This window comes from Equus asinus, chromosome 11, assembly GCF_041296235.1.
Source record: "Equus asinus isolate D_3611 breed Donkey chromosome 11, EquAss-T2T_v2, whole genome shotgun sequence".
Taxonomy (NCBI): domain Eukaryota; kingdom Metazoa; phylum Chordata; class Mammalia; order Perissodactyla; family Equidae; genus Equus; species Equus asinus.
Window position 1 is genome coordinate 29,145,758 of NC_091800.1, and position 23,182 is coordinate 29,168,939.

Here is a 23,182-nt window from a genome sequence, read left to right on the forward strand (position 1 = left end):
GGTATACGTACGAGTTTGCATCTTAAATTTTTTCTACTTAACAACATATCCTGGACATCTTTCCAGATTAACAGGCTGAGATCCAACTCATTCTTCTCAGGAACCACACAGTAAGCCACTGCACACATTATGATGTAAGCGGGGCGGGGGGGGGCGGTAGACACACATAGGTAGTTTCCAGTGTTTTGCTCTTGGTTCCGTTATTTTGCATCAAGCTTTCAAGAAAGCGATTCAAACACTGCCCTTGTCTTGTATTCCTATGCTTTGCTTCAGAATGGATCTACTTATAATCTACCGAAAATCGACCCTATCAGATTTTCCCAGCTGCCAGTTTAAAAATAAATAGCCTGGATTTAAGGCCAAAAGAGTCTAACAGGTGCTAGGCAAGTGTGAGTTCTACTGTTCACAGGCCTTTGAGAAACATCAGCGGCGGGCTGCTCTCCGGGACCTCCACAGAAAGTCAATCCTGTACAACTACGTCACTTAATCTCTCAGGGGGGAGAACTGAGACAGAAAGCCTCCCCTTTTTTCCCAATTCTACTTTTTCAAGAGACTAAGTTTAATTCAAATGTTAAGAAGACAGGCACCTAGAAAATATTTTTAAGTAAAAAAATGAATGAACCAGGTTTGCATTTCATGCACTGGTTATTTTATGCCAACCAGAGACGTCTCTGCTTAGTCCACAGTTAACCTCGGATCCCAGTTGCTGCCTCTGGTCAACACCCAACAGTGGAAGAAGGACTGGGGGAACCTGAAAGTGCAGGGCACTGATGTCAGCACAGTGGTGTTCTCCAGGGTGCCCTGCCAAGCCAGGCCACGAATCAAATTCACCGGCCTCTACTGAGCTGCAGGGTATTTCATACAATGGGAGGGCACACAGGTGTCCAGGCAATGAGTAAGATGATCCCAACAACTTCCCTGTGCAGAGAGAACTGTCTGCAGCCACTTTCACAAACGCTATTTCTACTCCAGCCCTCTGGACTCTCTGGAGCTAGTCTCTGTTTAAATATTTCTATTTATCTGAAATAATCACAAGTTATTTTTATTATTATATATTACTTCAGTTTATTAAATAATGAAACAAGGTTTAGGCCACATATTCCAATGATGTTTAAATAAAGAGCTCAAAATATGAAGGCATATGAAAAATTTATAGTCTTCAGATAATACATACTATTTCGAGTACATGAATAAATATGAAGAACAGGAGCCATTTTTTATATCACAGATCAGCAACATTTACCATCAATAATTACAGAACTCCACAAGCAAATGAAAAATTCCACTTTCTTCTTTTTGGTTATAAAAGCTAAAAATCCTTTTGCTACATTTACGCATATCCAAGGGGGCAGAGGAACTTGTAGCCACATCCCTGAAAACAAGGGGAGTAAGTCTCCCAAGCCTTTAACTTCTTTCTTGGTTAGAAGCTTCGACAATGGCATTAACCCCTTCAGGAAGCAGAAAAACCAACACAGGTTAAGATCCTGTTCTACAAAGTGTTTAATAAATCTACACTGAAGAAATACTAAATTTCTGTCTCAAAAACGTGCTTAAGTTTCACAGTGAGGTTTGAATTTCTTTTCATCCTGGTATGAACATGTGCATAATTTTAATAAATTGATATAATGAATATTGCATGGTCTTTAAAATGGTCTTCAAAATGAACTTGCTTCTACTGTTTTAGAAATTATATGTACACTTAAAAAGGAAAATTTCTACATTAAAAACAAAAGTGGTTCATATAAAGTAATCCTTTAAGCTCAAGGAACTTGAAAGTGAACGCCTTTCTATAGAAAGCCCTTACCACATTAATGGAATGTTTTGGTAAGAAGAAAGAACTCTCCTCTCTATAAAGATATGGTTTGGTACCAGAAGTGAAGCCTGAGGGAGCCTAGCGTCCCAGAGTCACGTCTCCAGCTGGCCAAGGAGATCCGAACTTTCATCTTAGTCTTTAAGCAACTAACACCTACATGCCACTCCACCTCCCCTTCTTTTTTCCTTTCTCTTTAATGACTTTGTCTCAGCTCTTTCTTTTGAAAATAAAATTGTGCTGCACAAAATCTTTGTCAAAGTCAACATTAACAAAGAAGGTAAGCTGAAAGTGACTGGGAGGAAAACTGTCCAATGCCCAAGGAAAACCTGCATCCCTTCTTTCTATTCTGCTTGAAGGGAGGAAGCAGCCCAGGGGCTAGAGGGTAAGTGCCCGGCATACATGCAGAAGTGTATGCCCTGGAGCCCCAGTTAGTATGTATTGAATGTTGTCCTCCAAGGGTAGAACTGAAGGCGCCCCAAGTAAATATTTCCCTTTCCTGGGCTGTCTTCTAGAAGTGCAAAGTTCCTGGGGCTCTCAGAGTCACTTTTAATTTTGAAACGAATAAGTCGAAGATGAGAAAGAAGAGGGAGGGGGACAGCCCGGTGGTGCACCGGTTAAGTTCGCATGTTCCGCTTCAGCGGCCGGGGTTCGCCGGTTCGGTTCCCGGGTACGGACATGCCACCACTTGGCAAGCCATGCTGTGGTAGGCGTCCCACATGTAAAGTAGAGGAAGATGGGCACGGATGTTAGCTCAGGGCCAGTCTTCCTGAGCAAAAAGAGGAGGATTGGCTGCAGATGTTAGCTCAGGGCTAACCTTCCTCAACAAAAAAAGAAGAGGGAGAATGATTTGTCTTTAGAAGAAAAGAAGAAAGGGAGATATTATACACCTCTTATCAGAAACTACATAAATAGGTGCAGCATTAAAGTTTTTAGAATTTCAAACAAGTATTTTCTATCCAAAGTAATTCAGAAGTCCAAGACATGAAATATTTTAACAAACATGACCTGATCTAAAGTAAAAACTGGGGAAATCACTTGCAACATTTTGCTGAAGAAAACACAACAAAACCTCAGTTTATACAGTGCTCTTTCTTTCACAAGGCCTGTAACAAGGGCTTCACCCAGGATTACAAAGAGAAGCCCCTGATAAGTTGACTCTTCTATACACAAGGCTATTTATTCTGGGATGACAGCTGTATGACAGCACGATGTAAACACACTCACACTACAATTCAGGTAGTAACAGCTGCTGGTTTCTTTATTTGACCTTTAACATCAATAGATGTTATTATTCCCATTTTACAGATTGGGAAATAAAACTTTGCTAAATATCAAAGAGCAAATTACTAACATTACCTAAGAGAGAACCTGAGCTGCTTGAAACACCTGCCACCAACACGGACCCCATCACCTTCAAAACCAACACATCACACCATCATGGGTTTAGATGTCAATACTTTGTAACAATTCCTCACAAAGGTCAAGTCTTCAAAGGCTTAAAATCACTTACTATAAGTGAAAGATCCTGCCAAAATAGGAAATTACAAAGCAGTGCAGTGTTCCAGAGGTCTACTTCCTGCACTGCTTACACCCGGGGTTGAAGAGTCCAGGTCTCCACGTGTGTGATTTCTTCAGCCGACAAGAAGCCAAAGCCCCCAGGAGATCAGGAACAGTAAGCCCCTCTCGGAGGCTCTATTCCCTGCTTCCGACGAGCTTGTTTAGAGCAGCCGGGTCTTCCCGCCTCGGAGCTGCCAGGATCAGGTGCTCCTCTCCCCTGAAGAAAACAGCACACACTTCCTGATCTTCTTGCAAGTTTTCCTTAGCAAGAAACACGCATTTAAAAGTTATCTTTGATGTTGAAGGGCACTTTAATGGTAAAGACTAGGGTTTGGATGTTACAGTTTATGCCATTAAATGTTTGCTGCAGAGCGTCTGATGCCAACACACAGCAATCTGAACTAACCCAGTCTTCATCTGTTGCTCACACCTCAGAATCTGTGACGAGCCAAGCGGTGAGAAGCAGTGTGCAACACAGGAAGCTTTACTCTTTCGGAAGTGAGCATTTTCAGAGCGCTGTCTCATGGAGCCTGGACTTGTCACAAATCCAATTTCTTCAGCTGCTCATATGTCACAAAGAACTACAGTTATCAGTTAAGGCTGACAAAAAAGATGCCATTTCAACAACCCTGAGGTATGAAATCAGACCCACAAATAGCACATCTCCTAACAAATATGTCTGGGCAGACCACATGATGTGGACGTGGTGAAATGAGGGGCTCCATCCCTAACTGCCCCAGAAGATCGCCACATAAGCCTTCCCAAGGTCGCCTTGGAACAGAAAGATCACAGCTGACACAGACAAATCCCCCAGCATCAGCTCCGACAGCCTCTTGGAAGATTATATCCTCACTAACTAGCTTTTATGACTTTGCTGTGGCGGGAAGACTTTCCAGAACAGTAAATTCTGTGAGAAAGAGAAAAACAGCAAGCCCTGGGAAGCTCTCTTCAAGGGTTTCTGCTAAGCAGGCCTCCGAAGGACAGAGCCGCAGCTAAAGAGAAATAAGAGGATGGTGAAAGCCAATATTTCCTACTTTATATATAATCCTGCCCTTTCATGTCTAATAAACTGCTACTTCTTTCCTGCCTCCCACTTTGGCACATAGTGGGATCATGCTGATCAGCCAAATAATTCAGGGGCTAATTCCTGTTTATCCTTAGGCACTCTCTAAAATAAGCATTCTAGAACTCCCCCACCAAACCACTTCCTTCCCAAGGGTGGCTAGGGATAAAAATCAATTCTTGTGTCTCTCTGAAATCATAAAAACTCAGCTTCTGGAGCAGAGTCTGAATAAAAATTTTTATTGATAGCACTACTTTTCAATAGCACCATCATTAAACCAAGATTCACAGTGCCTAGCACACAGACTTCACATCTCCTAAAAAAGCACCTGAATAGTTCTTAGAATCAGAGGAACTCAAAAGAGTAAGAACTTACTTCTAAATTATAATTAATAACATGATAGTTTATACAAACAACATTTTTTTAGCTACATCTTTTTTCAGATCTACTACAACAGAAAAGGATACAATGATGTTCCAAGGTCCAAGTCTCAACCAATTTGGCCAAAACCCTTTATACAGAGCAAAAAACCCTTCATTCTTCCATGTCTAAGGGGAAAAAAAATAAGTTAACTTCCAACTTTCCAATTATGTCAAACGTATTAATAATTAGTAGCCAGACTGATCTATTTTTCTTTAAAATACAATCCTGTTTGGAAGGACTATTTAAGAAATCATTGCCATCTGCCTCTTCTTGTTCTTTAAAGGCTTCTGCATAGGTGAAGATTAAGGCTCCACGCCAAACCACCCCTTCACAGAAAACACACAGCAGTTGAATGAGTAAGAAATTAGATTTAATTCCAACTAAAGTCTTTTGCTTCCAAGCCATTTGGGCTCATAAACAGGTCGGAAATAAAGACGCAATGGTGGTAAAGATATCACTCAGAGCACCACTGTTTCATAAGTTATTGGATGGATAAAAAGTACCTTTGCTTCATTAAAGCAGTTCTTAAAGTCTAGAATGCACCAGCATCATGCTGGATAACGGGAACCATAAAGTGGTCCCTAACCTTTGACTACTAACAATCTAGTAGGGGAGACAGTCTCAAACTTTTGTCCACTCGTGAACAATAGGCTCGATTATTTAAGCTGAGAACTACAGTAAGATCGACGCGTTGCCTTGAGAGAGATGTCTGAACGAAGGATATTCATTCCAGTTTGACTCAACAGGAAGGAGATCTATTTTGGAAGGAGACACAGTTCTACTATGATCACAGGAAATACGACTATTTTCTCATCCTTCGCAGCAGAGCAGAGATATAAAGAAATGAACTTTCACTTCTAAATATTCATCCAGATTTTGTATTTATAACCAGTAATCCTGGTGTGGCGAAAACTGGTACCATCTCAGGCTTTTAGAGCATCACTCGTCTTAGTTTTAACAGCTCTCAAAATTTAGTTACCTCTTAGGTAAAAAACAAATAAATAAAACATATATCTATTTGGAGACAGATTCATTGATTGAAGCAATCCACTAGAATGCTGAAGATTAAGTAAAATAAATTTTCTTATTTCCTTATAGCGGCCCTTGTTATTATCAATTATACTAACAATAAGGGCTTACTACATTCCAGGCCCTATGCTAACTGCTTTCTAGGCTTTATCTCACTTACTTTTACAATAACCCTATGATGCAGGCGCTATTATTGTCCCATTTTATTTATGAGGAAACTGAGGTATAAGGAGTCTAGACATTGACCAAAGACACAGTTACAAGTGACAGATCCACAGGTCTGTCTTGCTCTAAACTCTATGCTCTTAAATCATAAGAAACTCTTCAAAGGGTAATGTGGAATCTCATGGGCTACGAAAGGAATTCACAACTCCATACAGATGGACATTCATTCTCACCTGTAACAAGCAATCCAGGGTACCCGTGTAGCCAGGGCAGCTGCCATCTCGAAGGACTCTCTGATTCATCATACGTGTTCTCACAACATCAACAGGGTTTGAGGCCAGCGCCCCGGCCAGACCACAGGTGAAGCTTGAGCTATGAAGAAGATACCATTGGAAAAAGAAAAAGTTCACCACCACTGAGCTGCAATCACCACTATCAAAGACAAGAAACAGCCTCCTCCCAAACTATGTTAAAGTGACACATAAGAAGATGTAACAAGATGAAATGCACCAAGAACGAGGTTCATATTTAGAGAGCCGCACCAACTCCTTCAACACCAGCACCGAACATACAGGCTTACACACTCCAGCCACAGCTAAGAATATCTTTGAGTTTCTGGAATGTTAAAGAATCATAGAAACGTGAAGGAACGTCCTCCAAGGATGGTCTATTGCATCTATTCACCTATAAGCAGGCATCAGAGACATTTCAGCCATATCATAACCATGTTTTTCTTAGAGATCAGAGAAAAAGATCTCCTCACTGGAATGCCCACGAGGGCCCTTGGGTTCTACTACATTTTCAGTCTCAGAGGACGACCACAGACCACACTTGGTACCAATTAACTCAGAGCAGAGGTCTCAACTTCGGCACTGCTAACATTTTGTCCTGGATAGTCCTTTGCTCTGGAGGTCTGTCCTGTGCATCCTAAGATGTTTAGCAGCATCACTGCCCTCTACCTAGGAGATGCCAATAGTACTCACCCTAGTCATAACAATCAGAATAGTTGCCAGAAATGGCCAAATGTCCTCTGAGGGGCAAAAACCATCCCTTAATGGATTAAACTCTGACACGTCCATACTAATCTGCAGCTATCAAAAATAAATGAAGACTGTATGTACCAACACGGAAAGATATCTGGAACATATTATTAAATTTTAAAAAGAAAGACAAATACTGTATAAATGACAACTTATACACGAAATCTAAAAAAAAAGCAAACAAAAAAGAGAGGAGCAGAGTGGTTTTCAGGGGCTTGGCGGTGGGGGAATTAGGCAGAGGCTGGTAAAAGGAGACAAACTTTCAGGTATAAGATGAATCAGGTCTGAGAATCTAACATATAATGTAGTGACTATAACTGATGACACTGCATTGTTTAAACGAATTCTGTCGAGAGAGAACTTAAATGTTTTCACACACACACACAAAAAGTAAACATGCGAGGCAATGGATGTGTTAACTCGACGTAGGGAATCCTTTTATAGTGTATACGTATATCAAATCATCATGTCATACACTTTAAATATCTTACAATTTTATTTGTCAATTATACCCAATAAAGCTGAAAAAATAAAAACTAAAAAGTGAGAGAATGCAAAGCACGATCTTATTTGCGTAATAAAGTACCATACATGTAATATCCTTTTGTAGACATATTTGCATGTGCACAGAAAACACCTAGAAAGTACACATCAAACTGTCAAGAACGGCTACCTACAAAAACGGATAAGGACTTTTACTTTTTCCTGGTTCGCTTCTGTATTGTAATTTTTCAAATATGAGAATATAATACTTTTGTAATCAACTTTCTTTAGATTCACATAAGTATGTAGCAAATTTCCACCCTCAACTCATGCATACCTAAAATATTAATTTTTTAAAAATCCTCAACATACAGGAAGTGGGTATACACGGTGTCTCCCATCAGGCCCGAGAGGATCAGATGCTTCTTGGTGAGGTCGTAGACCGGCAGCTCCACGCCAACAACAATAGCAGCCCTCTGAGCGGTGAGGGACACGCCCTGCGCAAAAATATTAGATTCAGATGTCTCTGCAAAGAACAAGCCTTGCAAATGTGCAAAGGTTCTACTCCACAAACTACAGCAATTTTTATGTTTTGCTGCTGATAGGCAGAAATGTAGTGACAGAGTAGAAAAGACTAGAGCGTAGGAAGTCAGAAGCTCCAAAGTCTAATTCTGATTCTGGTACTAACTATATGACCTTGGCCAAACCTCAGCCAGGACAAGTCACCTCTCAGAGCCTCTGGTTTCCTTGTACACAATAAGAGGATTGTACTGGATGACCTTTACAGATAAGTCACTAGAATAGTAGGAAGCAGCACTCCATACCAGCGTTTGCCTAATAATAACACAGTCACCACTTACGAGCCATAAAATCATACAGATCAAAAAATCCAATGTAACTGTAACCCAGAAACCCCTTCTCCATAAGAATTTTTTAAAAAGCAAGCAAACAAAAAAGTACTCAATCTTCACAGAATCTCTTATATATGAATTATTCAGAAAGTCCTTTAAAATCATGACGTATTCCTTATATTTCCATTTTACAGATGAGGAAATTAAGGAAGAAGCCATCTTCAAGGGCAGATGTCACTCTTCTTCCCTTACTCCATTATGCCATTTGGATTAAATAAAATGATGGAAATAGGAAAAAGGAATTCAAAAAAGGAAGAACTAAGTCAGACGGATGCGTTTTTCAAGCTTACCTTCCACAGTCCTCTGGTTCCCTCTTGCTGGTAAATGTTAATGAAGTTGCCTATCATTCCTCCTTGAATGGTGCTGCTTTGTGCTTGCATCCGTATCTAGAGATGATTTTAAAGACTAACATGAGGATACTAGCACACTTCTCCCCAAATGCAGACCTCTGAAAATCATTCAATCTCTTGTTTAATGCTCATTATAAGAAAAAAATTATAATATAAATGCCAGTTTAAAATGTCCTCAGTAGACTAAAATTAATTTATAAGAATTGGTTCTCAGGCACTTTGGAATCAACAAAAAAGCATCTAGAAGAGTCCAGAGAGTCCTGGATACAGTAGCTCATGAAGTGTCAAAAGAAATTCATTTTTTTAAAATAGTCTTTTGAAAAGGAAAGAAAATGGCATATTTCCCTACAGGTTACTAAGTAGGAAAGAGAGAACATGATGGTAATTCTAAAGATTTAACATAATTAGTAAGAGTATTCGGTGTACCTGGCAGCACCAAGCATGGGTGAACGTATTTCTTATTTTAGTTACTCCAAGCCACTATTATTTCCAACCAGCTGAACCAAAAGGTATGCAGGCGAGCTGGCCACGGGATGGCCACATGACGCTCGTCGCAGTCTGTTACACTTGAACTTATAAATGAACTTTGAAACAGCCACGGAATTCACATGACCAAGAGTCCAACATAAAAATAATGTTTGACGTAGCTCTCTGCATTTTTAAGAACAAAAAGAGATTTCTCACTAAAAAATTGGTACCTTATTTTGGTTTAGGGACCAAACACACTACCTCAAACTTCTAAAGGGAACTGTTACTGCCACGCTAACTTGGGAAAATAAACCAAAACACAGGAACTGCCTTTCTGAAGCCCTGATGTACATTTCAGAGATTCATAGGAATAAAGATATTTTTTCCCAGTAATCTTACCCCAACATAGCGTAAATTTATGGCAAAAGTGCCTTGTGTTTTTCTTCACACATGCTGCCCCTTCATTGTGCATAACTGCAGTGCATTCAACGTGCTGCTGCATAAAATGCTGATGCTCGTCAGAATCTCCTATTAGACGGAGGGCTGATGGCAGGGTCCTTGTCTTACTCATTTTTGGATTCTAAGCACCCAGTACACCCACTGGTACAAGGGAGAAGCACAGTGAATGCCGCTTAAATAAAGGGGGAAACAAGGAGAGGGAGGGAGGGAAAGGAATAACTGGAGAGGGTTCAAAAAGTAACGCAGGCCCAATTTTTATTTTATGTAAATAGTTAGCCCCTTGCCTTATTCCAAAAAGGATTTAAGGAGGCTGTATCCCGGCTATTGTCAACAAGTTCATCTAATGTGACATGTCTAATTGTGGTAAGTAAATATTTTCATTAGTATTTCCTGAAATCAAATTAATGGATAACATAATACGTTCAGAAAGGGTCATTAATGAGTAGCCTAGACTTGTTTAAAACTATAGCCCATCTATTTTGAATGAACCAATAAAACAAGGGAGATATTCAGTGAAAATGAAATTCAAATGCATCCAAGCCTAAATTTATTTTCTGCTAAATCAACAAAACTTCCAAAGTCTCCAAAATGAGCTCTACTTTTGAACTCATCTCTACCAGTGAGAAATTCACCTAGTAGATATTTATAAGTTAGAGTCTTCACAGTGGTTAAATTATAAACAGATTCACACATAGTGTACGCTATATTGGCAGATTTTCATTATCTGAACATGGTTCTCAGTAAGAAAATACAGAGGATGCCTATAAGAGATAGAAAGGACTGCTTACTTTCAAAACATCAGTTGGATTAGCAATGGTTGAGGATATGACTCCAGAGAGAATTCCACAGACCACATTTATCAGTAGGGTCTCATCTGTAAATGCAGACATATTACTTGACTTTACATATATACAGAGCTCTTCATAAGTGTAACTCATATACATACCACTTGCGCATCTTAAGAGAATAGAGAAATTTATGCTTTATGAATCGAGTAATTTTAAAAGGATTGAGGATTTTGCTGGCTAAAGGGATTTTGCTTAGCAAAATTTCTTGATATCCAAAAATAATGTGAATTATCATGCAAAGTTAGTAACTATCTACCAATTCCCTTTTGTGTGTAATACAGACCACTGAAGCAATTAAGATGAGGGATATCCGGTAGGAGAATAAAAAAGACACACGCCTATGAGCCATTTTGAGAGTCTATGAGAAATGGAGATAAAGTTTTAAAGCCCATCGCACAGATTTAATCTGAAGTATACTGAAGCACTTCCAAAGCGGTGTGGCCGTTTATCACTCTCATGTGACAGCGACTGGTGATCGTCCCATTGTAAAAAGAGACAGGCTGCTCTATAGACAAAAGCAAAGCCGCAGAATGAACCAGCAACAAATTATTAGAACTCAGAGCTCTTAGCACTAAAAATCGTATTCACTGCTTCCCTGAAAAATAGGTGATAATTCCCATGACTTTAGAAAATTTTAAATTGGTTAGAACTGTAACTTATCCTCTAGCCTAGACATTTTGGCGATGAGGACAAGTCAGGAGAATGTTTATAAGACTGCTCCTTTTAACTGTTAGTCCCCTAAATTCGGCTGATAACTGACTAGCTTTAAGCACAATTCATTTAGCCTTATACCCAGAGCTCTCCTCAGGAGTAGTAAAGTCACAAATAACCTGAAGAAAACAGATCCAAAACCACTTGGACAAAAGATTCCCCACTCACCTTCTGGGCGTTCGACAAATAGTCGCTTCAAGCTCTGGTAAGTGCCTATCTTGATGGTGCCGTAGGAAGCCTGCCGTAGCATCGCAGGGGCAATCCTGTCAAATCAATTACAAAGGGGTGGAAAAATTCTAAAAAATCTCTTAAAATCTCCTAGAAGACCCCCACACAGAGAGACACTCACGTATCTGCCTTCCACAATCAAACTACACTAAAGCAGATTTCTTAAAATTCAAAGTCCAACAGAGATATGTGAGTTCAGATAAAACTGTGCAAATTATGAGTCCACTAAGTGAAAGCTCAGCCCGTGTATTCATCCTTAATGAAGTGTCAGTGGAGTTCCATTTGCCCATTCACGTTCAGAGGAGAGGGCTTTCCTTTCTCAGTACGAAGCGCCCAGTGAAACGTGGCCTCTGTTGGCATCGATCATTCTTCCACTGCCGCTCTGGAGCTCATCTATCTCCTTGGGGGCCCTGTTCCAGGTATTTCCTCTCCCTCTCGTTACCCTCTCTGACCCCAGAACCACCCTGTGGCATTTACACTCCCCAGCTCAGTTTTTGCACTTCCAGCTTCCTTCTTGAATTGCAATCTGGCTTCCCTCCAGCCTCCCCATCAAAACTCCCTTTTCACCCAGGCGAACAACTGACATCTTTGTCGCTTAATTAAATGATGCTTCTCAATTAGTACCTTGTATAACGCCCCCGCAGCATTTGCTACTGTCCGCCCTTTGTCCTACTTGCAGCTGTCTCCTCCCTGAGCTGCTGAACAGCACCCTCTCCCACGTCTTTTCTGTTCGCTGCAGCATCCTACCTCCGTCCTCTGGGATTCCCCAGAATTCTATCCTGCTCTTTCTTCTCTCCTTGCTCAACGCACTCCCTGGGCGAGCTCATCTGCTCCCACGGCTTCAACTACTGTCAAACACTGATGACTCTGAAATCCGTGTTTCCAACATTGATCCAAAGATGCATTTCCAACTGCTTCCTAGATTTCTCAATTCACATGGCCTACACCCACCTCGAGATCAACTGTCCCACACTGAATTAATTATCTTTCTTCTCCAAGCAATCAGCTCTCCTCTGCTGTTTCCTAGACTAGGGAGGGGAACCTCCATCTACACACTGGCCAAAACCAGAAATCAAGACATTAGCCTGGTCTGCTCCTCCCTCGCCACCTCCTCGTGTATTAGGCCACACAGTACGTCGATCCTATGCCCTAAATAGCTTTCTAGCCTGTCTTCTTTCTCTCCATCCCCACACCACCACCTCAGGACAGATCCTTGTTGTCTCTGCTTCCTATGTGACAGCCTGTTTCCAGTATTACTAGTCTCTAATTCTTTCTCCCCATGGCAGCTAGGCATCTTTTTACAATGGAAACCTGATCATGTCAGTCCCTCTACTCAAAACCCTTCAGTGGCTTCTGCCTGCCACAGGCATAGCAAACTCAAGTGCTTACAGGCACCAGGCAGATGCCGTGGGTGAGGGAAGCAGGCTGGGTCTAACTATACACACGTGCACTATGAGTGGCAGAGGTTTTGGTAAAGCAAACATCCTTAACACCAGTTACTATGATCATAAGCAAATGAATGTGGACTCAGATGTTGATTTTTCTTGAGAAGATGGAATCCCAGGTTTTTATGTGCAATTTCTCATATTTAAAATATTGGCTCAGTTGAAAAACAAAAATCTTTGGGGACCAGTGGGTGGAAGGGCTGTGAGGCACCAGTTTGGGACCTGCAGCATTACCGGAGAAAACCAAGATGCTCAGCGCAGCCTGACGTTGTCCACGTCCTGACCCCTTATTACTGCTCAACCCCATCTCTTGCTACTCACCAACCCCCACACTATATCCACGCTGAATTACCCGCAGTTTCCAGAATGCACCATGCTCTCTTGCACATACTACTGGCTCTGTCTGAATATAGTTCCCCTCCAACCTCACCTGGCTACCTCATCTTGGTCCTTCAAGATCAGATCCAGCACCTCCTGGACTGAGCAACTTTTCCTGAAAACCCACCCCTTCCCCCGTCCCCATAGCCTGGGACTGCCCAGCCTCTACCTGACTCCAGTACTTACCAGACCCCTTGGTGATCCTGTTTACACACCTGCAGCCCTCACTAGATGACAGCTCCTTCATGACAGTGTGCTGCTGCGGATCCCCATTAGTCCTCCCAGATCCATTCTCACCCTTCTCTGTCCTGCTCCGTGCCCAGAGATGCTGGTGCCTGTGGATGACGACACCACCCAGGCTCCCTTGCCAGCTGACCTCTGGGTGGATTCAACCAGTGGAAGATGGGAGGGTGGGAGGAGAAAGAAGCGGAGGTACTCTTCCTCTCCCTGGGCACTTCCAAGGCATCCCTCGACAACTGCTTTCTGCTCCTCCAAGGCTCAGGCCTAGGCGGCGGTGCTAACACCATTCCGGCCCTTGCCTCTTTGGTCCCAGGGCTGGCAACAACCTCGCACTTTGTTAGTTTCTAGGTACCTCAATAGCCTTCACTTGTTCGCTTAACCCGTGAGCAGCTCCTTCATTAAAGTCTCTCATTTAAACCACCCTATGAATCCTGGTTCCCGCGGGGACTGACTGACACAGGCAGGGCTTGCCTCGTTCACGTTCCTAACCAGCGCCTACAGCACACTGTTCACTAAGTACCGGAGGAAAGCAAGGAGTTCACGCAACTTTTACTCACGGACAATACTCTTATCATTTTCGTTATGGCAAAAACCTGGGTAAATGAGAATAGCCAAGCGGAAGGGCTATTTTCAGAGTGAAATACTGAATTACAGAATTTTTCAAAAACAAGCATACTTTCTGTATTATCTGTATTTGAATATAATAAAAACATAGTTTCACCACAAGATTTGCTACATAAGATACATATGTAGAAAATAGAGTTGAAATGAAAAATCTACCTTGCTCTTTTCAAATATACCTCAAACTTTTACTTTTTCTCCATGAAGTCTGAATCTTAAGTCTACTCATTTGCGAGGCCCACGGTGAAATATACACGCCAAAGGTCTGCTTACCCGGAGTACAGCGCTTTCAGCCCTTCCTCCCGGCCTATCCTCACTAAAGCATGCAACATGCCTCGATACCGGATTTCTTTAAAGTTGGCATCATTCGTCTGCCCTTGAATCTGGAGCCGTGTCTTGGTTAAATCAATTGGAAATGTACCTAAAAATTGTAAAGAAAGAAATATTTCACTTAATAAAAAGAAATTCCAAGGGCTGGCCCGGTAGCGTAATGGATAAGTTCGCACACTCCACTTCGGCAGCCTGGGGTTTGCAGGTTCCGATCCCAGGCACAGACCTAGACACCACTCATCAAACCATGCTGTGGTGGCATCCCACATACAAAACAGAGGAAGACTGGCACAGATGTTAGCTCAGGGCCAATCTTCCTCAAGCAAAAAGAGGAAGATTGCAACGGGTGTTAGCTCAGGGCCAATCTTCCTCACAGAAAAAAAAAAAAATCCACTAAATAAAAATACACAGTGGTATATTACTGGGGAAACATTCTGACTATAATGTAAAGTAAGAAACAGAATTAAGAAATGGCAGATACTTTGCAATCTTTTCTCTGTTAAAAAAAATTGGGAACCAAAACATTAAAAAAAATGGATAAATGTATTTTCCTTTCTTTACATATTTGTTTATGTCCCATCTTATTCTACATAGGATTTGAGAAGGCTGCACTGCTGTACAAAGTAGATACATGGAATGATTCATACAAACAGGAAATCCATTTCAAAATATGTTACTACAGGGCCAGCCTGGTGGCACAGCAGTTAAGTGCACATGTTCTGCTTCAGTGGCCTGGGGTTTTCTGGTTTGGATCCCGGGTGCAGATATGGCACTGCTTGGCATGCCATGCTGTGGTAGGCATCCCACATATAAAGTAGAGGAAGATGGGCACAGGACGTTAGCTCAGGGCCAGTCTTCCTCAGCAAAAAGAGGAGGATTGGCAGTAGTTAGCTCTGAGCTAATCTTCCTCAAAAACAAAAAAAAGTTACTACTTTTTACAGACGTGAAGGCTAAAATAGGGTTCATTTGAATGAAAAGGAAGTAAAAGTTCATTTTCTAAAGGAGTTTCTTACTTTGTGTTTTATAATCTAAAAGTAAATCTGTGAATGTAGGTAAAAAGCTTAATACAGTACTTAACGCACAGTCCATCTAAACAGATAAAACCCATACTCAGTAAACCTGATTCACTGTAAATGGGAAAGTCCACCTGCACAGAGAACCTTTGCAGGTGTGTGAGTAGGTGGTTAAGGTGCCTGAAACCCTTAGCCCTGATCCTCACTGGCTCCTCAGGGGCAGCCTCTGTCCCAGGGCAGCAATGACTGAGCCCTGGAAGCAAATGAAGTGTCCAGTCCAGCACTCAGCACTCAGCAGCTGCTGAATCAGTATTTGCTGAATGAACGATTCCACGGGATAAACAAAGGAACTAACAGGATCTGATGTGGAACTGAACTGACGAGGAACCACAAGTAGGATACGGATAAGGCACATAATTGGAAAGGGATGGAATAACAAAGGTAAGTGCAATCTGGCTCAGGAGGACCGTTAAGCTCCTCAAACCTCTTTACAGCCCGATGTGCTAACAGTGGCAAAGACGGGAAAAGGACAACGAAAACAGGGACAGATGTCATCCAAAAATGATTCATGAAACTTGTTTGTTCAATTGGTTCAACTTTCTCCCCCTAAACTTTGACCCTTAAACTGGTAATAAATAGCCAAAATGACTATTTCGTCTGAAAAGCATACCAAAAGAAAAAGGAAATTTTGAATTCTGAGATTAACGTTTCATAATCTCACATTCTGTGCTTGAGCTACATTCACATCAAACACTGAATCCCGACACCATCACAGGCAGCAGGCAAACCGGCCCCAGCGCCCTGGGCTCCTTACCGCATTCTGCCGTGATGGAGGCCAGCCCTCCGTACACAAAGGGCTTCCAGCTGAGGGCCGACATTCTCACCACCGTCCCCGCTCCTTCGAGTCACAGAAACATAGCCTCCAACAGGGTTTTTCCTGCACACGCAAAGGAAAACGTTTCAAAGATGTGACTTGTCACACAGGCAGTTTCTTCTTTAAACTTGAGTTTCATCTGGAGAGTGCCACCAGATGCTATCACTGAAACTCTCCTGCAGCGGTTCCCCAGGGGAGCCTCGCCTTAATGAAGCAAAGCAGCCCTATCCACTAAACCCCAAGTCAGCAACTACTATTGTCACTTGATCAGTTCCCTTAATTCTCATTCAGGCCTTAAAGTGTCCAATACACTGATTCCTTGATATGCGTGTATGTATTCAGCGGAGCACAATGGAGGCTATTTTCTAGAAGTCTATTCTATCTTTAATTTGTTTTGCACTCAATAAATATTCGTTATTTGCTCGCCACTGTCTTACTGAGTCCCTCCCGGGAGGCACTGGAATCCCTCAGGTGCACTGGAGCAGAAAAACGCTGCAATCCAGTGTCACAAGGTAAAATGACAATTACTTCTAATTACCCAAATACATTTCTAGTTTACACTGCATAAATGTTAACTCTCTTCTCTTACCCTTACTATGTGAATAGCTGGGAGGCAGCTTGGTATGAAGGAAAGAGATGGACTCGGGAGTCAGAGCCACACCACCTCCTAGGGAAGTTCCTGTTAACCTCTAGGTTTTTGATCATCATCATCATCATCATTATCATCACCATCACCATCATCATAACCATCATCGCAGCAGCCAACACAACCAATTAACTAAGGTAAAGAAAACACCTAGCTTTTAAGCTTATTGTGGGAATTAAATATATATGTTAAGACTAGCACAAGAAAGACACCCCGCAACGGCTGCCTTCCATCCTCTTTCCCTCAATAGGTCTTCGGGCACTGTGACATATATTCACAAGCCTGCCACAGCCAGGTCCCCCACATTCATTGTATGTTCTGTGGTTTTACACAACTTCTGTTGGTAAATCTGGCCTTATGTCCATTAACAGGAAACACACGCAAATGAACACTTTTCTATATATACTATCAACTATAATTATTGTTGGTTTAAAATAAAATTTCTAGGGGCCAGCCCAGTGGCACAGCAGTTAAGTTCGCACGTTCTGCTTCCATGGCTCAGGGATCGCCAGTTTGGATCCTAGGTGCGAACCTACGCACCATGTGCCAAGCCATGCTGTGGTAGGCGTCCCACATATACAGTAGAGGAAGATGGGCACAGATGTTAGCTCAGGGCCAGTCTTCCTCAGCAAAAAAAAGGAGGAGGATTGGCAGATGTTAGCTCAGGGCTAATCTTCCTCAAAAAAAATAAATAAATAAAATAAAATTTCTAATTTATTATAGTCATTACCAGCAAGCAACATGCCCAATGTTTTTACTTTGCACGTTTTAGCAGTTTCCCAAGTCTACAGTTTCCAAGAATGTCAGTTCTCAACAAGGCCAAGGGGCTTGTCCAAGCTGAGGGGAAACACAAGGAACCCAAAGGGGACCCTAAAGAGACCTACCCACAGCGATTCCTCGTTTATGGACGTTAACCAAACTCAGAGCCTTCCAGCTCTGACATGCTAACAGAAGTGAGTCATGAAGGCATGGGTGCTGGCCCAGTAAGCCAGGCAGCGGACGGGCTCCATCAGGGTACTGCAGAGAAGTGCCACCTGGGATGAGGTGGTCAAAATGAGCCCATTCTCCCTAGAAGGGGAACCTGAGCCGTTGGGGTCCCACTCTTGCCTGCAGGAACCTGTGGGCACAGACAACGGCAAGCTACCCCATCCTCACACCAAGGTCCCCTCTGTCCTCCAGGCAGGCATCCACCGGAGGCCAGGCTAGTCAGTGGGCCCCCACAGAGGTTCTCCAGCTCATCTTCCTCTTCCTCTCCATCCTGCTGCAACCGCCAAGCATCAGACCCCACCACCTGGCACCTAGACCGAGGGTGTTCATAATTGGCCTGCCTGCTCTAACCTCCCCCATGCCCAAACCATCCCACACACGGACACAACTCGGTTGCACACACACACCCCTGCCCTGCAAAGTCCTCTGTGTCTCCCCATTACCCAGACCAAAGTTCACAAGAGGCCCTCAGGAATCACGGTCGATGGTGGAATACGGACCGTAGGGTGTCGGAGTAAGACGTGCAGATGCTTCAGAGATGCACACGAGCAGATGTACAGGGTCCAGAATTGGCTTTAAAACAGTTCAGCAAAAGGGAGAGGGAGCAAGGCAGGGGGGCAGCTGAAGCGAACAGGGCAAACTCTTCATAATTGTTGAATATAGTGATGGTATATAGGGTACACTGTACTTTCCTCTCTGCTTTGTGTATTTGAACTATTTCACATTAAAAATGATTAAATGCTTTTTAAAGCAAAAAAAAAAAAAAGGCCATCTGGGGAGAGGGAAAAAAAGGCTCCCTAAGCATGGAACTTGAAAAATCATCATATGTCTTGTGTATTTCAGTGCCAAAGAACAACTCCGCCCCCAGAACTCAGCTCCCTATTATCCTTGAAAACATTAATCTCCGTACTTAACTAATTCTTAGCCTACTAAGTTCATAATTAATATAATGATTAACACTGTAAGTCACAGAGTGTAAGAACACACTAAAAATAAATCCAGTAATTCATTTCCTGTCCAGTAGTATCTTCTTCAACCCATTCTTGGATTTTGCTGAATCCAAGTTAAAAAACAAAACAACTACGTAACAACGGCCTGCGGAGGTCCTGTAACTTACCATTACAAGTGTTCCATACAAATGATTCCAGGGGATCAACTGGACAACAAGTTTGGGATAGGAGGGCAGAAAAACAGACTAGGAAACCCAGTCCCAGGAAGGGGCCTGGCCCAAAGGCTCCCAGCTGATGGGGGCAGAATGGGCCTCCAAATCAGTGCTACTGAAAATCAGTGAGTTAAATAAATGACAGCCAATTCACGCCTTGGAATACTCATCAACTAAATTCCAGTTTTAAGTAGCTAATTCTCAATGATGATATTATAGTTGATTCTTCTTTTTATTTATCATATTTAGTAGTGATTTTTTTCTACATATATATAGACATGCACACATACACAAATGATATCCACAAAAATGTCAGCAAAAACTTATGAGAAATGGGATTAGAGCTTTTGATCTCCAATTTAGAAACAAACAAAACATTTTTAAGACTATATTGTCATATGACTTCATGCCGTCTCACCGATTAACCTTCGGGTTTCCTGCCACTGCTTTTATTTGTTTGGCTAGTTCAGTTTTAAAGAGATTTGGCTACTTTTTCCTTTGTTGGTTTTGATATTAAGCTTTTAGTTAGATTAAAACCCAGAGGTTCCGGGTTATACGCATATGCAAATACCCAACTAGAGCTCAAAACTGAATCCTGTGGCTGGAGCACACAGCCGTCAGCTCCTATTCAGATGTACCACAACAAACTTACCTTCCACAAATGAGTGCCCCTCCTGTCTTCCTGGTGTAATCTATTGGATTGCAATTTTCAAAAGTTAGCTAGGAAGAGGATAAAAATAACTTTTAGGCTCTTCTCTTCCTTTCCGAATGCTAGGACCAGATCCCTGAGCAGTTAAGACTAGGCGCCTTCCCATGTTAACATTTGCTGAGTCAAAAGAATAATTTGGCTTAAATAACAACCAGAGAGCATCAGTAGTTGGTCAAACATCCAAACAAGAAAAGGTTCTAGGGGCCAGCCTGGTGGCGCAGCAGTTAAGTGTGCATGTTCTACTTCTGCAGCCCAGGATTGGCTGGTTTGGATCCTGGGTGCGGACCTACGCACTACTTGTAGAGCCATGCTGTGGCAGGCGTCACACATATAAAGTAGAGGAAGATGGGCACAGATGTTAGCTCAGGGCCAGTCTTCCTCAGCAAAAAGAGGAGGATTGGGGGCTGGCCCCGTGGCCTAGTGGTTAAGTTCGCGCGTTCCACCGCAGGCGGCCCAGTGTTTTGTCAGTTCGAATCCTGGGTGCAGACATGGCACCGTTCATCAAGCCATGCTGAGGCAGTGTCCCACATGCCACAACTAGAAGGACCCACAACTAAGAATATACAACTATGTACCGGGGGGCTGTGGGGAGAAAAAGGAAAAAGAATAAAATCTTCCAAAAAAAAAAAAAAGAGGAGGATTGGTGGCAGATGTTAGCTCAGGGCTAACCTTTTTCAAAAAAAACGTTCTAGCTAAGACTGGAATAGAGACATTATGTTCAGTAAGCTGGACTGGCCACAGCAAGCTGTGACAGGGCTTCAGTTATCTTGGGCTGAAATCTCTGTTCAGTCAACTAAACCATTTCTTTGTTTTTGAGCTCTCTTTGAAGGAGTTCTCACATACATTCCTTAACTTCCTAGCACAATTTTTTTGAAATATCCCAATTCTACTGAAGTGGCAAGACTGACAGGCCAACAGTCAGGGAGGCTGATGTTCTTACCAATCACTGTTTGGGCAGCATCCCAGCCAGAGATCCAGAAAACGGATTACGACTTTGCAAAAATTCCACCCTCAGGCATAGCAGCGGCTGTCAATCACTTCCCACTTTGCACTCCTCTTTAGGCCATACCCTCTAGCCAGACTAAAACCCAGTGACCACTTCTCTTTGCTGCATTATGAACACAACACTAACAACAATAACTGTCATTATTGCATATCTGATATGTCAGGCATTGCTGTACGGTTTCCACATAAAGGATTTTATCTAATCCTCACAACCCTAGGAAACAGGAATCATTGTCCACATTTCACAGTTGACCAACACAGCCTGAGACAGGAAAAGCGACTTTCCCTAGTCACACAGCTACAAAGTACTCAAACTAAGTTCTCCACGAAGGAACACACGATCTTTTCATCTATGTATTACAAAGCCAAACGGTACTTTTGAAAGGCTGTTAAATAATATTGGCGGATGGGAGGGTAGGGAATTCTACACATTCAGAATAAACGCAGGATTTTCCTGCAGGGGAAATACAAAACTTTCTATCTACTTAAAAGAAAAAGTGTCTCCTGAGTGAAAATGTCTATACAAACTAAAAATTCCAAAGGATTCTCCCTACACTTAAGACATATGCTAAATTATCTATCCTCTACTACTCTCTTTCCTAGCACTTTTCTCCTCACCTCATTTGTACAACTGCAAAGAGAGGTAATTAAATACAGTAATTGCTGCTGGAACTTCTGAAAGCTTTCCAAGTTTCCTATATAATTAATTCTACATAAGTTCTTTCAATTTTGTGTTCCCTTTTCAGCCTGCAGTCTTAAACTGTAATCACAGCCTCTAAACCTGTGCGCTCATAAATCTTTGTTCCCCGCAGGGCTGCCTTTCATTTCCCATGCCTTTTTAAGGTACAGGGCGGAAAATAAGCTCATCACTGATTTACAAGACGTGGAATTTAAAAGGAATCTCAGAAATTATATCTCAAGTCACATGAATTAATCGAGCCCACGGTCACAAAACTGGGCAGAGGCAAAGCCAAGACCAAAATTCATGCCTTTCAAAAGACTTTTCTTATTACAGCAAGAGGATGAATCTAGACTCTGCAAGGCAGTCCCGACACTGTTTTGCTATTCTTCAGCACTAACAATAATACTGATCAATCATTGCAACTGCTTTATGCAAAATTAATTACACGTGGAAAGACGCTAAAATTCAGAGCTACATTAACTTTCCGAGCAAATTAATTCGACCCGTCCATACAAACGTGAGCCAACCTGGCGTGTTCCAGGACCAATTCAAAGTACAGCGTGCCCTTTCCCAGAGTACGGAGCTCGCCGGCACCCGGCTGCACACTCTGAAGGAAGCACGAGTGGAAGGGACGCAGAGGGGGCGAAGCAAGCGGCGAGGGCACTGGGGCACGGGCGCACACGCCAAGACAGACGGGCCTCACACTCGGATCTCAGCGACACTGGAGCAGCAATGACCCCACACCGCCCAGGAAAGAGGGCCGGAGCCGACGCTCCTGTGGAACTGGCCCGACCCAAGAAAGCGGCAGCCGGAGCAGCGGGGCCTGCCCCGGAACCTCGCACCCACGGAGCCCGGCCCCGCACGCCAACTCGAGAGCAGCGCCAGCCACAGTCCCAGCCCCCGGCCGCGGCCGACCGGAGCGGGCAGCGCCGCCCGCGGCGGGGCGAGGAGGCCCGCGCCGGCTGGTTCCGGGAGCCGCGGGGAAAGGGAGGCGGGGCGACGTGGAGCGGCCGCTGACCCAGCGGTCAGGCACTTACCCGGACGCGGCGGCGCAGCAGCCCAGCACCTCCTCCTCCGCAGGCTCAGAGCCCGCGGCCGCCCAAGAACTGGAGAAAAGGCCGCCGAACGCCAGGGGCGGCCCAGGAGCCCACGCGCAGCCCCGCCCCGGCCCCGCCCCGCGCGGCCCCGCCCTCCATCTCAGCTCTCATTGGCTGTTCCATGCCCAGGCCCCGCCCACGGAAGCCGGCGGCGACCTGGCCGCCGAGGGGCGGGACCCGGTAACCTGTTCCCAACAAGTAGGGGCGGGAGCTGCGTGGGTCTCTGTGACGCCTCCTGCGGCCTCGGATCTCCGCTCCGGGGTAAAAGAGAAAGTTAAGAGCGTACCGTGAGCCCCGAAAAAGGAGACTTCTCAGGGTGCTGATTCTCTAGGTTCACGTGAACCTCCGTACTCAGAATGGAGTAACCTTTCACGTCTCTTTTTATCTCAGCTTTTTAGTTTGAAAATTCAGAAACTGACGGAAGAGTTGAAAGAATGGTACCATG

The 23,182-nt window shown here is 43.3% G+C and overlaps 1 protein-coding gene across 8 annotated transcripts; it reads right to left on the reverse strand.

The window, feature by feature from the left end:
• Positions 1-1,036: 1,036 nt before the first annotated feature.
• Positions 1,037-22,821, reverse strand: SLC25A30 (solute carrier family 25 member 30). Of its 8 annotated transcripts, XM_070480806.1 has the most exons (12): positions 20,894-22,635; positions 19,897-19,936; positions 18,583-18,703; positions 16,390-16,512; positions 14,506-14,653; positions 11,489-11,583; positions 10,550-10,635; positions 8,775-8,870; positions 7,946-8,070; positions 6,284-6,422; positions 4,901-4,981; positions 1,037-3,951 (listed from the first exon to the last, which is right to left on the reverse strand). In XM_070480806.1, exons 4-12 carry the CDS (start codon positions 16,451-16,453, stop codon positions 3,910-3,912), a joined length of 876 nt encoding a protein of 291 aa, XP_070336907.1. In that variant the 5' UTR covers positions 16,454-16,512; positions 18,583-18,703; positions 19,897-19,936; positions 20,894-22,635; the 3' UTR covers positions 1,037-3,909. The 8 variants fall into 8 exon arrangements, with proteins under 8 accessions (XP_070336907.1, XP_070336908.1, XP_070336910.1 ...); XM_070480807.1 differs by lacking the exon at positions 19,897-19,936 and having other exon boundaries at positions 22,168-22,635; XM_070480809.1 differs by lacking the exon at positions 19,897-19,936 and having other exon boundaries at positions 20,894-22,156.
• Between the last annotated feature and the right edge of the window lie 361 nt (positions 22,822-23,182).